Below are 18543 nucleotides of genomic sequence, written 5' to 3' on the forward strand. Positions count from 1 at the left end.
GGATATTCGTCCAACAGCTGAACAGCTCGACTTGACTTTGAAGTTCTTCTTCGAGTGCTTTTGTTACTCTACTTTTCTACTTAAATGTCAATTTCATAATAGAAATATCTTTACAGACAAATTATTATTGTATGGATATTTTTCAAAATTGAAAGCAAGGACGGACTAGAAACGAGGACAACGGCCCGAGGAGGATGCAAATGCAAATGTTGCAAAAGTACAATACAAGGACGTTCGGGTGTAATGGCAGTACGCGAGCTTAGACTGTGACGTCATCGGAGTTGACAAACTCGTACTTGGAGTAGATTTGCGACCGTTTGTCAAGTTTCGGATTGTAAACGACATACGGCATGACCACAATCAGCCATTCCGACTCGAGGTGATGTCTTTTGCATCTTAGTGTCAATTTGTGTTTTACAACATGACAAAAGCTACAAGCTACAAATGGGAGATTAACACCCAAAAAGTATCTTTCAGTTGCTGGACATATATTTCACGTTCATTGGCTATCGCAGATAATGTATGTTGCCTATGATTTTTGTTAACTTATATTCTATGATTGCGTTTCACCATGCATATTTGATACGGTTTTTTTTTCATTATGCCTATGAGGAATCACGGTTGTACAAATGAAATAGTAATGTTTTTTGGTTCGAACGACTCAAATAAAAGAAATTATGAGCAGCTTTCAACAAATTATAACTTCATATTAGGCCTATATACTCTATTCCTATTCTAGATCAAGTGCAGTTTGTGGAACCGAAAGAGATATTTCACAGTAAAAAGTGTAGCTTCTGCTCTCAAACCCCAAGAGACTCCTTGCTCAAAGATGTTGACGCTCTCGATAGACGCCGGCGATGACAAACCAAGATAAACTATGCTACTGTTCTTGATAAACGTGTTTTGCATATGCAATTTATCAATCAATTCAAATTTAGTGTAGCACCATGGATGAAATATGACGATGACAAATACAGAGTGCAATAACAATCGCATCCGTTCTTCAAACTATCCAAGGAGTCTGCTCGAAGGTTTTAAATCATATTTGAAGCTCACAGGGTGGGCAGTGTCTGGAAATCCCAATATTAACTTAAGATTCTCCTTGAAGTGTTCCAATTCAAATATAGGTACTTCAGTATTAAACGGAGGCCACATTTTGTCAGCGCGCTGCGGCGGTTATGTTAGGTTGGGTTATCATAATAGAAAGTATCGTTCGATTCATAACGAAGCGAGGAAAGTCCTACCCACATAATATTTACGATAACCCAACCTAACATAACCGCCGCAGCGCGCTGACAAAATGTGGCCTCCGTTTAATACTGAAGTACCCAAATATATTTCAGTAAAACCCATAAGAAATATAATTATGAAAAATAAAGAACACAACAAAAAGAATAGTTTCTGCTCTTTACATCCCCATGGATGAAGCGTTGACCGGTCAGTATAGACGGCGGGGGACGGCGGCGTGTCCGAGTTCTGAGAATACACGATTATTGACCTAATCAGACAAACATTTCAGCCTGTTTGCCCTGGTCGTTATACCGAAGATCTCTCCCGTGTCAACACCTCTGCTGGTGCGGACCGCTAGAACAATAACCCTTCATCCTTCATACGTCTGCACTCTGTACTCAACTCGACAAGAAAACTCACTTGCAGTACCTGATCAATCTCGGATGAGGTTTTTTCCACTTTTGAAAGACGTATTTTCTTTGGCAAGACGTCACAAAACTATACAATGTAGTTTCAGTATGTTCTTCTTTGATAGTCGAAATGAAGATTTTAATTAATTTTAAAAATAAATTATATACAGGGTGTCGAGTTCAAGTTGAACCTTTGTGATGAGTGGACGCTTTAACCAACGATCACGACTGCAGTGGGGAAACTTTGCATGTCTAACCACCTTATGCTTCCTTTTGGCGAAAACAGAACAGACGAAAATAGTGTATTATGAACGTAGGGTTTTTCAATAGTTTTATTGTAGAAACCCTTAAAAATTATATTTCGATGATTCTTTACGTAATCAGTTTATTCCAGCATGTTACTTAGATAAATACGGGACATGGATGAAATTGAGTATTGAACCCATAGTAGTAGCACAACAATTTATACTGTTTGAAACAGATTAATCGAGATAAAATAGTAAGTCAGAATACATGGAGTTTAAATAAAGTTATCCCTCAATCACCCACGGGTTCAACGCAAGAAAATTGCGTTTACGTCTTTTAACAGCTTATCAGTTCAGAATTTGTACATTCCTTGGTCAAAACATCTCAAGTATTGCGTTTAAACAAACAATTTAGGTAAAATATTCTCCAATTTCTGTGTTTTTACGACATTTTCACAAGAGTATGTACACATTTCAGACACAAATAATTAAAGAAAGATCGATGAAAGGTAATCCAAACTTATTGCATCAAACCTTCCTCCCTAGCTACACAAAGACGTCAAAGTAACACTTGAAACCTACAAGTCAAAGACGTCCAAAGATCGTGACGTATATTATAGAAAGCACAGAGTTTCTTGTAGATGATGCGAGCCTAATGGAACGCTCACGGCTCACGGATACAAACTTGATAATGCAATTATCACTCAGTCCACTCCGTTTGGTGCTAATCATAAACACAATCCGCCGCCTAGAACAGGAATCGATTCCACCCGATAATTAAACGTCAGGTTATTTAATGACGTATAAAATCAAACAAAAAAGGTGATTTATCTCGGTGCGGTATGGGCCGTAGCCCGGGGCCCCGTGCCATTTTCCATTTTGATTGGCTTCTTCAGAAATCAAAGGTCTGTTATCCCCTCAGGCACTCTGAGATCGCGCTATTGCTGGATTGAACATATGGTGAAGTTGAAGTTGTGTGATTTATAAGCTGTAGGGTTGCAGTCTGCTGGTAGCGTGTAGAAGGATTAGTGAATTAAATTTACCATCTAATGTTTTTAGTCGGAAGTAATTTGAATTATTATACTAACAGCAACGATGTACTAGTCGAAAATGAGTTATATGACTTGCTCCATCGAGTGATCCATGTTTATTAGTGCAAAACAGTTTCAGATATCTTTACACCAGGCGTAACAACATTACAAGAACATTGAAGAAAAATACCATCTGGGTAATTTGACCGACCAACATGAGCTGGAACATTGAAACTTGACAATTAATTGACTCGCGTCGAACTAATAAAGTGAACGAGCAGTTTATTATTTTATAATTATTTAAATGCTGCATATTATTTCTAATTATTTACCAGTACATAAACTGCAATATAAATGTTTAAACTGTATAATGTAATGAGTCTAATTGATTTGTTATGCGGCTTTTAAAGATCTCTTGATTAACACAATCTTTAATTGTCTGTATAGTGGTCATGCTGCTCGCCTTCAGGTCCGAGTGTTGGTTTTATTTCAAGCCGGATTGATTCTGTGGGACCCAGATGCCTATTGTCAATGTTGTCTCATCTAACGATGTCATTCAACGAAAGGTTAACACGAAGATCTAAAGTCGAGAAAGCTAGTGCGGAAAGTTAAACACTTTCGTCCAACACGAGACTGAACGTTGAGGAAAGCGAAATAATAAAGAACACCCGTTGACCGGTTGACCTCGGCCCGCTATTATCCAAACCGTAAAGAGTTAAACTCAATAAAAAGTTATAGAAATTGGGGGTTGTCATTAAAACATGTTTATTATTGAAGCCCGCTCGGATTCGGTTCTCAATCCGATTTCTATTCGTTAATGGCGATATAAAACGCGTGATTTATGTTTCTATATATTTTATATTTTTTCATCGCCGCCTCCGCCCCGCCACTCGGGCTGTTTGGGCAATAAAAATATTCATAAGCGGCGACAAGATTGCAATGACACAGCTGTGATCGTAAACGGACAGGTGTGCCAACAGCCGACGCAACAGAGTTAAGTATTGAGTGTATTGTTGGCTGCACTGTGGCGGTTTGGTTACGTTCCTCCATGTTGGTACTGACAATTTCAAGTTTTTTTTTTGTTATCTGTGTACAGTACAATAATGGAGGATCTAAACCTGCTACTTTGAGTGAGTGGAATAAGCAATCTAAAAAAACTACATTACCCATATTAAAGTTTGATGACATTTTAGTAGTAATGTTAACCAAAATAATCTCATGACTTTGGTATTTTTTTTATCTTTTGATCGTTTGTATTAACAATATAAACGCTATTAAAATTGCTAACGTACATTATTGAAGAATAAAGAGTATCGTCAATAACCCAAGTTTAAAAAAAAATTGTTTTAGTAGTCGACTGTATGTTAGATGCACTTTAACTATGTCAAAATATTTGAACAGAAATATCATGTGAAAGGTAATTTATAAGAGTACAAAATATTGTAGATTGATTAATCTCGAAGAACTTATATAAAAAACTGTTTTATCCTCTACAGCTCATTCAACATTTGATCTTCATATATCACGGGGGAAAATATATAAATATCGCTTACGGAATTAAATATGTATGTAACATTTACGTTATTAACTGTTTGAACTTTTTACAACGAATTCAAATTGCAAATGTCATTTTCAAACTTTTTCAGCCTCAAAACCAAATGAGCTCTAAAGCACGTTTTTATTCCCTACTAAATTGTAAAATATGAACTAAAATTAATATTTAAGCGTCGTGAACGTTTATTATTCACGGAAAGTGTAAGCCACCGCCTCCACAATTACATTCGCTATCGCATTACGAGCGACACGTGACTATTGTAGCGTCACGGCTGTCAAGACAGGCTTATAACACGGCAACATTGTTGTCAATACGCGCTGTGTGTAATCGCGACCTGTTTAGTGATCGTTAACTCTCTCAGCAGGTGTACATGTACACGTACACGGACATTATAAGGTGTACACTAAACAATGAACATGACCAATGGTGTACAATATGCATAGAACATATCTGTGTACATGTACACTAGACAGTGTACATAAAACCACAGATAAAACATACTCCCTTAGATAAAACGTATAGCAAATGAGTGTTGTGTACATTTGATGTAATTTGAACATGTACACGTGTACGTTTGGTCATTTTTGTCTGAATGCTCTGTACACTGCACTCCGTTATCATAAATAGGCCTACAAATAATACTCGTATAATTGATTAAATAAATAGTAGAATTGAAAAATAAATGAGTCGCTATATAAAGTTTCAGTAGAGACAACACAAGAACAATATCTAGTGTATATGAACAACCCTATATCATAACCAAGTGATCTAGTTTAGTCCTACATTTATGAATTTTCCTATTCGACACCTTTTCTAGTGCTCATTACATGCTTTCTTAATATCAAGGAAAAATTACATTAGCATTATCATTATTGTTGTATTTAAAACAAGTTTTGGTGTTAATTCCCGCCATTGGCATCTTTTGCGTGTTTTATGAAGAATGATCCAGACCGGAATAAAGAGGGAATATTCGTACTAAGTACCTACGAAATCCAAACAACAAACGACTCTGTTAATTACATTCTCTGACTAGACGAATACGTGAGCTTTAGTAACAGCTACTACAATTTAACACCGATAAACCAACGTGTTCACCATATCACAACCCTAGAGTGTTGTAAGATAAGATTTGAATTTCTTCGCCAATTCCCGACTTCCATTTCCAATGTCCCGGTCCGTTATTCCTGTCGCTATCATTCCGTTTCCCACCGTTCCCGTCACGCCCGAGCAGTCTCGTCGTCATTTCCCTATTCCCATGTGATACGCGGGAATTTATCATTTGTCCCACTTCCTGTCATTACAATCCCATGCAAAAGCTAATAAGCCTATTATTATCAGGAGTTAGCATATCGTACGTTGCCCTTCCGCTACATGTCGACAGGTTCCTCACATTTGACGCGTGCAATCTTTCTTTTATCGATGTACTAGATCTTGTTAATTGGGGGAAAGTATTTTTTGGTACCTTTCAAACGTTGTGCATACTGAAATTGGTTGGGATTTAAATAATTTGACAGGTTTGCAGTGGTTGGTGTCCGTGTTCAACGCATTTGACAGTTGTAACGTTTTCTAGGGGAACGGTCGAAATTCTAGTTTTGTTACCACCCTACTTGTCAAATATATTTAAGGAACATCAATGACAAAATGGGATCTGGGCCCAGAATAGTCGCCACCGCTCGGGATCGGATCAGCAACCTTCAGACATCGATGCATTCAGCTTTGAAGTTTATAGTTTACTATAACAATCAAAACACTACAGTAGAAGTTGGATTTTGAAGAGAAGATAAGTTAATACGTAACTTTTAATATTTCTGGGTTCATTTGTACTTGTTCGCATACAAAAATATAAGAAATCGACAATTGTTATGCTTTTTAAATACGACTTTGAGTTTCCCTGTGAAGTGTCAACTCTGAGATAAGGTAATATAAATTTGAAACAATTATTATCATTTAACAAATCGAACATTGGGAGGTCTTCAAATGCCACTCTAAAAAGTACCTCAATGTTTTGAAATTGCATAAGTAAATCAAATAAAAGCTAAGCCAATAATAAATGTTCTTTATCAAACTCAGACAATAATAAAAACCTGCTAACTTATATGTTTAAAACACGACTTAAATTTTTGAAACTATACAAGCATATAACTATAAGCTAAGAAACATGTGATCTATGCATCATTAAGGTAGTTTTAACAATTTAAATGAGTGCACTTCGAAACGCACCGAAGACACATACAGTATGTTGTCTAGTGTTGTAAAATTGGGTTGTTGGGTTGTGTAGTAACGTTTTGGCACGAGCGACACCTTGGATTAATCAATGCGTCAACTGATGCGTAAGTGGTCTATTAAAACATTAACTAGTTTCCTGGCATTGTAGTACAAAGGTGTGATGCGGTGGGCGGTATTGTTTAGTATAGAAGGCCGTGGGTTTTAATGTCGTACAGCTGTCCTGCAATTGTTATCAAGTCACTCCCGGTGGCCGGGGGCCGAGCTTTGCTTTGGGAACAGTTTATTTATGGCTGACGACCGAAGAAGTCACATAAGCGGTTCGTTACAGTGGAAATGTGTACCTTTTCCTTTGATTTTACAGAAACTCATGGTTAGAAACAGACTTAATCTTTCTCGCGGAAACTGGGCATGAACCATCGACATCGCTGCATTACTTTCTTTCATACCACACTACTGACTGAACACAAACTGTACGAGCTCACAAAATTGTTATTTCGTTTACTTGTGTGTAGAGAGAAGATAAACCTGTAGCGCGTTTTGTATCAATATCTTGGAAAACTCCAATTAGAATTTAAGCTGACCACAAAAGTGAATAATTTATAAATATGAATTAGCCTATGATAGTTTATTTGGGACATGTGTCTACAATATCCTTCTGATCTTGAATACACAAAATATATTAATACTCCTGGCATTGTTTTAAATAAGTCCTTTTTAGTAAACTTGTCTATTATTTTTTTAATTTTGAGTTAACTTTATAAGTAGCTTTAAGAAAAGAATGTTTTACTCTTTTCAACCTCCAAACAATAAAGGTCACGTCAACTTACTTACCGCATTAACTATTTGGTTAAAAATAAGCAACGTGATGGTCTATACAATAAAATCGCCGTCTTGTTACATATTGCGATTAATCATAGAAACATTTCATCCACACATTCGATTCGCCTTTTCACAGAATTACAATTGCATTCAGAACACAGTCGTACATTCAACACGACAATCCTGCCAAACGCATAAATAACACCGAAACGCTAATTCGCGAAAGACAATCGTCAATAAATCCAAGCCGGTTAATTCTCACTTCACAACACCCAGGCACGAGGATCGCATCGTGTTATTGCGATATATCGCCAATTTGCGATGAATTATCTCTGTCATCGGATGATTTAATGGAAGCAATCCTACGCGCTAAGACAATGGTCCCTCCCAAGCCGTAGTGAGTATTATAATAACGGAATTAATAAACAATGCCACATAAAAAAGAATAAAATACGGCCCTTATTTACGGGCCATAACGCATTTTATGGATCCGAGTTCGTCAAATTTTATTAGTGTCGGACGGTAACGCCCCGGTCTTTGGGCGATTTTAATTTTTATACGTCGATATACAAAGCCGCTAGTGTGGCCCGGGGACCTTGGGGTTTATATGGTGCGGTTCGGGTACTTCGCATTGGCGTTTTAAACAAAGGGACTTGTCGGACATTTGAAACAAACGGATTTAAACTGTAAATGTTTTAAATGCATCATAGTTTACCGTACATAATTCCTTATCAATATAATGGATCAAGTTGAAGAAGTCGTTACCGCCTTGTATTTTGAGGAGATCAGTTATAACAGGCATACTTGTCTGACTTATTACATTGCACCATAGATTCAACATGTCCACCTTTACATGGCTTTAGGTTTTACTATATAATGCTTATAGATGGCTTAGTGGGCCTAACAACTTCCAAAGTTAATGCTCAAAGAAAATAAAGATTTTCAACAGTTTTGTCAATTGATTATTTACAACTATGCTTGCTTGTTACCTAATAGTGTGTTTATTTTTTTTTTTACTGTCTCACACTACATTCAATGTCATACAAAGTCATATTCTAAAGATGGACTGGATTTTGATACGTAATTCACAACTAGTGTTACCATAATATGTACTTATAACATATTTGCTCTTCACACTATGTCTGCAGGGTAAAATTCAACGTTGTATCATACTAAGTTACTACACAAAACATCAAACGTTGACAAAAAACTCACGTTACAAAGTTACTCGTCTAAGTGACAAAGTAGCCTCAATACAGAGTCTGGACAGTTAAATGTTGAATATTATTTACAACCCGACGAGACAGTTGTTAAATTTAATTTTTCTTCTTAAAGAGGACATGAGACCACAAACGATGGCTGCGGTGGAGCTTCCATTGTAATGTCCGTGAATTTAACGACTATTACATGTAATATACCTGCATGGCTCGGGACAACACGTTATCTTTGCACACACAGTGAAATGTATTGTAAATAGAAATTACTATAGCATAGAACTATATATACTTTGCAAAACACGTTTACCCTGTATATCACGATCGTACAAAGTTTAAAATATTGGTTTCGAAGAAAAAGGTTTACATTCCACCCGAACATTAAGTTTTTTTTATTGTCTTATCTTGAATTTCAATTAAAATAATGACATATAACTTTGTTCTACCAGTATTTTGTTCTACATTGAAAACCTTATATTAACCTCGGAACCTTGTTGTCCCAATGTTCAGTGTTTGTGAACAAAATTATACACTACAAACCTATACATTATGAATATTATAAGTCGCCCTGTGTGTAATCGAAATACATATCATTCCCAATACATTATAGACATTATAAAGAGTTGCACTTGCATGTTTCCTTGAATGTACAGATGAATAAAATTAGTGAACATTAGTTACCTCAATAGTATTTACATTTAAATTTCTAAAGCCTTTGAAAGTAATGAAACAAATAAAACTAGTCTAGTTTAAGGTTTAAAATCTGTACAGTCCCAAATAAAATAAAAATCTGTGAACAATTTATTGAATCTAACTAATCCAATTATTAATTGAATCTAATTTTTATTTAGAATCTAATTTCATCTATTACAGGTATTGCCTTTATACATCCTGGTTTACAATTTGTCTGATTGGTCCCCCAGCTCGACTTTTACGGGCCGGCTTCATGGAAAAACTTTCTAACTGCGAATCGTTTTATCCAGGCATTAACCCGGGTAATGGCAGTCGTGGCGCAAGCGATTGGTCAACACGCGAATTGAGTCAAACACGGTTCTGCGCATGCGCAAACACGGCAATTACACTAAACAGCTGATCCACTTATGCCGCCTGTCAATGTGTCACAACTTTATACGAAAAAATTGAAACCAAAAATACAAGAAAAAGGTTTTTAAAAAACTCACCTCTCCTCTGCATGTAACTGAATAGGTCGTCCAGGAATTCTTTTCTCTTTGGGTCCTCGCTGAGTTCATATAGCTAAAACAAAAACAAAAAATCATGATATTAATCTATTTGAGAATAAGCTACCAACTAAACATGTGTGTTTGTTTCGTTTTTCAAACAATAAATGGCATAAACATGCATTTATAGTTAATATTTTTAATCTAAAAAATCGTCATAGGGTTGTAGTTTTTACGATTACATATAAGAAAAGCGTGGTATTCTCCAACCGATTTACAATATGAGACTGAATACAATTTATACATAATAAATTTAAACTTTTTTGAAACTGATTTTCTTTTTCATTCAATTGCTTTATGTTATCCATAAACATATAAACCTTTTATCAAGGATAATTGAGATATTCAATGAATGGACGGATGTGCCATAAACGTTGCATTACGACTGCATGTTCATACCAACATTGTAGCAAGGACAAGACTAAGAATGTGGTGGGAGAGGAGAAAGGTAAAGACATCAATTACGTGATGACAACGATAATTACAGCAAAGGCCAAGTCTGGAATGAGTGTAGAAGACAATTGTTGTTATATTGTATTGAAGAAATAGCTTTGAATGTTATAAGAACCTTCTACTGGAAAACGCCCATTGAAATTACATATTTAAGGTATGTTTCCCAATCTACTCTTTTATATTTTAAGATTGGGTTTTATTGCTGGTTGAATGTTAGATTTGTCGCATAGTCTTTAGATTATATGTTATATGTGGATTATATTTAGGGTATAAATAAAAGTTATAATATCGTTATTGGTACAGAAAGGTATTATACTGTACTACATCAGTGATTTTTTTCCTAGGACGCTAAGCACTAGCCCGGAATTGTTTTTCACATTACTTCAGGCTATACCTAGGGGTTACGGCATTATCACTTAGATAAAATCCATTGGTGATTTGGCGGGATTTGCACCCCGGATCCCAGGAACCGTAGTCCAGCGCTCTAACCACTAGACCAGCTCGCTCCCCACATCAGTGATTAGAATGAGTAAGGTGTCAAGGCATAAATTGTATAGAAAATAAGGTTATACGAGGGAATGTAGCACATTTTTAGGGCCTACACTTAATTCAGAGACATTCCCCAACATTCTAATTTAATATTAATAAAACTAATCTACCAATAGCCCACTTTCATCACTATACAAGCGATTAACAGATGAAAACTGTAACTAGAAAAGTACGTAACACTAAAAACACAAGCTTTACATCATCGCTTTAATCAATCACGATCTGACAATCCAACCATTCAACATTCGAGACCAATCTCGACTACATCGAAGATCGAATCTAATCGACTCGATGGCTCGTGCTAATTGATTACTCGATGAGGCGATAATTAATCGATTCTAATCGAAAACAACATCAGGGCGTGAGGCGTGAGCGGCTCTTATTAATGAGGTCCAGTTTAATAGCCATTGTCTACTGCTGTTCATTTATTACGACCCACGTAGCCCAGTATTTACTGCGAATCGGCTGACACTTTCTCCGAAATATTTTTCATTTTTCATCACCACCGGAGGGCTCTGTTAGTTCTGGTCGGGTATTTCTGACGTCGATTTGTACTTGGAGAGAGGTTAAGTGCGTTCGTAAATTATAAATCGTTGTTTCACTCTGTGATCATTTTTTACACGTTATGGGTGGATAAAATTATGTGTTTTTGATCAGACGGACGAAAGAGGGATGCTCTAATGTTCAATGTTATTATAGGCTACTGCAACATTCAAGTAGCTTGAAAATTATTTCAATATGTTCTACACACAGAGGCAACCCATAAATAAAGGCAACCAATGATTCAGTATACTTGTATATAACATAATCCAATTTAATCAGACATATAAAGAAAAATAAGACTTCAATGTCCAAGAAACACAGTGTGAAGACAGAAAAATAGGAAATAAAATAATGTAATTTAATAAAATAGCAAAAGAGAGGAAGGACATAATTGTTAAATAAACACTATATAAATTAACTGAACTGCAGATAAAAATTATGTGCATTTTTCAGACAGCAAATTAGGGGTAGTATTTCAGTGGTTTTGTAAGCATAGAGATCTACATGAACGGAAAGTAAATAAAGATACGTCTTATAACACTTAATACATATATTTACGCTTATACTGTTACTCACAAAACGGTAAATATACAAAAGATGGTAAGTGGTGATTGATTTCGATTGGACACTCCAATCATCATCAGACCAGTGATCAGACCCAATAGGCGAATGACATTCAATGTCATAACACGTACAATGCTGATCAAGAAGTTATCTACATGAAAGCAACTATCGATTACGTATACTACTAAGCTATTTGATCGGACGTCAAAAGAGGAGTAGGACTTCAATGCTCAAAGATTATTGATAAGAATTATTGGTGCTGAATTAGCATAGTGTACAGCTGGATCAAGTATGAGTTTTAATTATAACAACGAAATAGGTATATGACTTGTTGTAGGAAAAACACTTTAAGCATATAGTGGACTGCCAAATAAAATTAAACAGCTTATGAAAATAATCAGAGAACACTTTAAGGACCCCTCTACCGAAATAAGACCAAGCTTTTACCTTTACCGCATATTTTTACACACCAAAGTAAAAAAACCGCACCCTCAACTGTTCGCCTTCATTTAGCGCACACATTAAAATTGTTAACGACTCGACAAAAGTAATTTTAATTACTTACTAATAACGCTAAGTAACGCCTGTTTGCGGCTGGAGTAATGATCGTAAACCGGTGAGGCGTGCCTCTTATCGGCCGAGAAGTGCCTTAATCAATTTACCGCAGATAGCTGCAAGTAGTAAGTAACTACCCGCATCCAAACACAGGAAATACACGTAGATAGTCAGATAGCTTTGGCGGTTATACGAGGCGAAAACACGATACGTATTTAATAGCTGTGACAGTATGTGCAAGATAAGTTGATTTAAAAGGGGAAAGTACTGCGTGGGAATATTTAGATAGGGTAGAACGTTTTGGGAAACAACGAAAAATATATACGATTGTATGTAGATGCATTTTGGCAGATCAAGTAGAGAATAGGATTAATTCATTATAAAGTAGTTTTTAACCATTACCGTATTATTTGTGTGATTGAAATAAAATATCTATGGTTTCTTTCTCTGCATCAATGACCTAGTTACATAATGAAGATAGTGTTTGTAGAGTTATTGTTTATAACTAGATGAAAACCGTTTGTTCCGCGATAATAATCAAGAGAATAATTGAATTATTGCATCAACAAACAAAACGATTGACAAGATAATCATAAAATGTATAATCGAATGATATGGTTTTAGTTCATTTATCTTAATCTAGTGTCTATTATCATAGACTCCTTTTATCTATGCTATTATGATCGTGAACGTAACTGTAATTCATTGTTATTTTTTAAGTAGTTAAATCTAAAACTCTTTTTTCAACCCTTCTTGTGGGATGTGGGTTTTTAACAATAATTTTTTTTAATGTGTAATATCAACAATAAACCAAAACCCTTCTAAATATAAACATAAAAATCATTTATCGAAATAAAATAAGTAAAGATGAAATATGTTACATTTTCTTGTTCATCCCTATTTATAATTATTCTGTAATCAAACAAACACATTACACAGACTGTACTGTTTCGAAAAATCATGACAAAAAGTGTTATCCTGAGATATTCCAAAGAATGCAGAACTACTGACGCCAATGTGATAGATAAAAGGACAGTGGCGATATGAAACGCATTAGACAGAAATGCAGGCCACCCCATTAGAAGGGTAGCAGTTTTATCGGGCAATCATTTTTTGTAAACCAATCTATTCTATATTAAGCTTGTTTTTTGTTTGCTCCTGTTAAAAGTAGGATAAATAATACAAACTCTAAACTAAAATCAATATTACAATTTATACTGTATATCTGAAAAACTACAGTATGTGTAAACTTACATGTATATGAAGGTACACAAACTAGTTTAATTCAACTGTAAAAGACTTCTTAAAGCAATGTGGGAAGTGGTCCAGTGGTAGAGCGGGGCTTTAGAGCCCGACGTCCCGGGTTCAAATCCCGCCAATCACCAACGGATGTTATTTAATTATGCTCGAGGATTAGTCTAAAGTAATGTGTGAAACAATTCCGTGCTAGATAGCGTTCTAGGGTGTAAAGTTGGGACACTTACTTCTCTGTGACATAAAAAAATACGAATGAAACCAGTCTCGCAGCAAATGCCATTATATGTTCCTCCAAATTGCCGTTTGTGTGAGGTCACAATGTAACTCATACAAGATGGTTTATACAGGGTGTCCCGGAACTCTCTACCAATATTTTAGGGCATTGCTCCTGGGTAAGAAACATAACTAAATATCATATTTAAACTGTCCGGAAGTCCTTAGTTACTCACACAGCCGCCATTTTGTTTTTTTCAGTTATTAATTTTTTTCTAAAGAATGGTTAAACATACGAAATGGAAACTTTGCACAAACATTTATGACAACTAAACAAAGCTACCAAAAAATTATCACGATTATTCAGATTCATAAAACAAAATGGCGGCCATTAAAAATATTCTTTCTTAAATAACTCAAAAACCATTGATTTTACAAAAATTTTAAATGGCCGCCATTTTGTTTTATGAATTTGAAAAATCGTCATAATTTTTGTGTAGCTTTGTCTAAATGTTTGTGCAAAGTTTCCATTTCGTATGTTTAACCATTCTTTATAAAAAAATTAATAACTGAAAAAAAAACAAAATGGCGGCTGTGTGATATTTAGGTACGTTTCTTACCCAGGATCAATGCCCAAAAATATTGGTAGAGAGTTCCGGGACACCCTGTATAAAACTTTTGCTGTGAGGCCACTTGTGGAGTCAGCGTCGCAACAATGTCCTATCTCGCCGTCGCTGAACTGCTGTACGTGTGAGATTACATATATATAGAGCCGGCGGACGTGCACACGTCGGCGCAGCGCCATTCTGCACGGCCAATACGTTTCATTGTGATGATAAGAGCAGGTATTGTTATCAGCTGCAACATTGTCGCTTTTTATGCCTCTTTGTTTGTCACGATCCCGCGAACTCGCGTAGATATCGTCGTGCGACTTTGTAGTCAATGCGCGTGCTTCCTGCTGCATTTCGCGCGTTGTACTGAGACCTGATTGATTTGTGGGAGTTGTCTTTTGAGATATTTCTAAGCAAGAGGTTTACAGTTAAAACTTATGATGAGTATGATTGCGAGTCATCAACGATTTTGCAATACCGAGGTTATTTTTGGATGTAGGCGAGTCTGGTGGGTTTTGGCTGCCTGGGTTCAAATCAAGCCAATCACAAATAGGTTTTCAGCTAAAATACCAAAGTAAGTCTTCAGATAATCGTCGACCTATTTGTGAAACGAAAAATATAGGTACAGAGAACCTATAGTCCCTTAAACCCGATCTATAATGATGAATTATGTATTTTGTTGTTTAAAATCCTCAAAAATCTATGAAAATGGACATTTTTAGGATCTAACTTGACAGCATTTCATCAATTAATTAATTGTAACCAAGGGACACTGTGTTTGTATCGGATACCTCCAAGCTCCCTCTCTGGAAACTATTCGATATTGCATGAATAATGTAGATATTGTTTTTTCATTCATATTTTTTTAATTAGAAATTCAAGTACTTAATTGTTATTTAAGGTTGATTTTTTATAAATTTAATCTGCTAATTAACGTAGTAACCTCCTTCTGTTGTTTTACTATAATTTATAAACATATCGATTAACTGAGCGAATGTTACTGCAATTTCAACTGTAGTAAAATACTATTTGTCACACTTTTTTGCTTTTACTGTTTTTTAATCTGCGAGATAGTTAAAATTGATGTTTTTTTAGTTTTTTATTAATATTATTATTATGTTCACGTTTATCTACACATAGAGTAAGGTTATGTTTTTCGAAACAAATATGGTCCTAACAACAATTGAATCTACGGCAATGAGTAAATACAAATAAATCTAATTTGATGCAAAAAGATAGGCCAGAGTCGCGGACATGAAAACCAGACATTTCTTCTGTACATTGATATATGTACCGTTTTATAAAGGAACATCAACAACAATTATATTTGTGAGCGTGTGTTAGCCTTGCTAAATTTAGTTTTGTAAGTTTATAAGATACATATAAAAGTAAAATGGCATTAAATCTCTTCTGGGAGGGATGGTTTCAAAGAAAGCCTGGTCTAATTCTTTCCGAAGCTAAATTTATTTGAAAATAAAAGATAATTGTGTAGCCTCGAACCATTAAACGCGAATCTCGTCGAGCTGAAAAACGTTGATTTGATTTTACGCCATAACGGACCGAGCCGCGAGAAACAATAAAGCTAACAAAGAATGCGTTTAGTGAAGTTCGTTATTATAGTCATATACTTCACCCTTGAACACAGAGAACCACTCATGTCAAAAACATCCGAAATAAAAATTAAATATCTTTGCGAACTTAAACCTACACTCAACGATCATTGTAAATTATGATGTGGATATTAATTATAAATGGTTTTTCGGCACCAGCGTCAAGTAAACAAAAAAATATTAAAATGTAACCATAATGACTGAAAGCACATATTTATGTAAAACATGTTTATACTCAACCCTTGTGAAAAGAACACAAAACATTTTGTTGGATGTTTTAGTCAATAGTTTCGTGGTAATCGTTTCCTCTCAATTTCACCGAAGACGATATAGCATGTTTACTTGTTTAAAGTAGAGGGTTATCGAATAATCGTATCCTAGTACTGTTTATGTTAGTCAAACATATCGGAATTAGTTCTAAGTAGTGTGACTAGAAAGTTTAAATGAGCGATAATGTAAAGTAGCCTATGATTCAAAAATAAATCTTCTAAAAGTCTCAAACTATTTCAGATGAAAAAATCATGATACTGTATGATTGAATTCAAATTGACATTGAAACTTGCATTAAAGTTTATTAAGAATAGATTGAAAATATAATGGAAAAGCAGTTTAATTTTTTACATTAGGAATTGACTTGTTATTTATGAAATGTCATCTTTAGTATGATTAATAATTAGGCATTTATTGGATATACACAATTTTTACTACACCAAAATTTTGATTGCTATATTTTTTGTGAAATAAAAAGCAGGTTAAAATGCTTAAACGCATCAGAGAATATTTTTAATCAATTGTTATCTTAATCCTGTTTACCTTAAATTAATTTATTTCCAAACTACACAATTAATCTATTATTGAACCCAAAACACAATTTCTTACTGAAATTTCGATTGCTAAATTTTTGATTAATTAAAAAGCAGATTAATCCTAACACATCAAAGCATATTTTTAATCTGGTGTTATCTTAATCCTGTTTACTACCTTAAATAAAATAATTTCTAAATTACACAATTGATTTGATATGATTTAACCTAAATATAACATATACATCGCAATAGAACCCCTCCTTCACTCCTCTCTAGAAATAATTATTAAATCCCAACCCTTCAAAAGGAGCGATTTCACCACCAATCACCTCCTTCAATTGCCAAATCCCGGGAAATCCCACCTAGTAATCCCTATTTTATCGTTGATGATTGTGTGTCAAGCTCCCATTGACCGCTTTGAGATCCACTGGCCCAGAATAAGTCCTTCCAAGATAGACTCATTTATTTCATCTCTCGCTCCCAATCCATCGCCAGACTCGTCTCTATTATCTCTCCCATTTCCCCGGACGGGATGATCCTTCAAGTTCTTTAACCATACCTGCGTCGTTTGTTAGTTTGACGTGTATTTGCTATCCATTTGCCCCGATTTCTCTTTTGCGCTCCCCCCTCTAATTTATTTGTTCTTCTGAAACTGTTGAGTAGGACGGGGATAATAATTGGGTAGAAGTGCGTTTGAGCCGTGTCGAAACACCTCTAGTACAATTATTCGTCAATTCAATACTGACTGAAAACAAACATAAAAGTTGATGATTTATATTTTTCGGAAAATTCTTTCTACCAAGACTGATAATTTTTTAGCCATCCGTTTCGTTTAACATCACGCACATACAATTCCTTTAGTAATTTCGTTAAAAATTAAATTATTCACCGACATTTATATTTATACTACTATATTAACAAAAGTATTATTTTTACGAACACCCAACAATCGATTCGATATCCAAACATTCCTTCAACAAGAACTAGAAACATTCAAACCGCAAGCTATTTCACCGAAACCAGTGAGCGTGGGAAACCAGCTAAGAATCACTAGACATTGTGGGAGGATCAACAAACAATGACAAGCGAACAAGAACAAGAACAAAGCGCAGACCTCCTAATTGGCCGGCGAGGTGTTCACGGGTTCGTTATAACGCTTGGACACTTCGCGACAATGTCACTTCGCATCTGCCGTGGCTTTGTCATAGGGAGGGAGTGTCAGCATTGCCGTTAACCGCAAATTGGGCTTCTTTACCTTAAATATGGATGTTTACGATGTAAAATGCTAATCTAAGGGTGGTCGGTTGGGGTCTTGCATCCAGTCTTGGGTGGGGTGGGACGTTTTCAAACAAATGTTGTTTGTTGGCTGCGTTTTTTATATTGAATAACGTATACATTTTTTGAAAGTGAAGCA

The 18543-nt window shown here is 35.4% G+C and overlaps 1 protein-coding gene across 1 annotated transcript in view; it reads right to left on the reverse strand.

Annotated features, from left to right (window-relative positions):
* The window catches only part of LOC128997032 (protein dead ringer-like), a 123649-nt gene that overhangs the window by 44789 nt on the left and 60317 nt on the right, over window positions 1-18543 (reverse strand). The window contains exon 6 of the mRNA XM_054422610.1: window positions 9912-9984. Within this exon, the coding sequence (XP_054278585.1) occupies window positions 9912-9984 (73 nt within the window). The remainder of the gene's footprint in view (window positions 1-9911; window positions 9985-18543) is intronic.

The sequence above is a fragment of the Macrosteles quadrilineatus genome, unplaced genomic scaffold (genome assembly GCF_028750875.1).
Source record: "Macrosteles quadrilineatus isolate MER2022 unplaced genomic scaffold, UCM_ALF_1.0 Scaffold_6__1_contigs__length_79288215, whole genome shotgun sequence".
NCBI lineage: Eukaryota > Metazoa > Arthropoda > Insecta > Hemiptera > Cicadellidae > Macrosteles > Macrosteles quadrilineatus.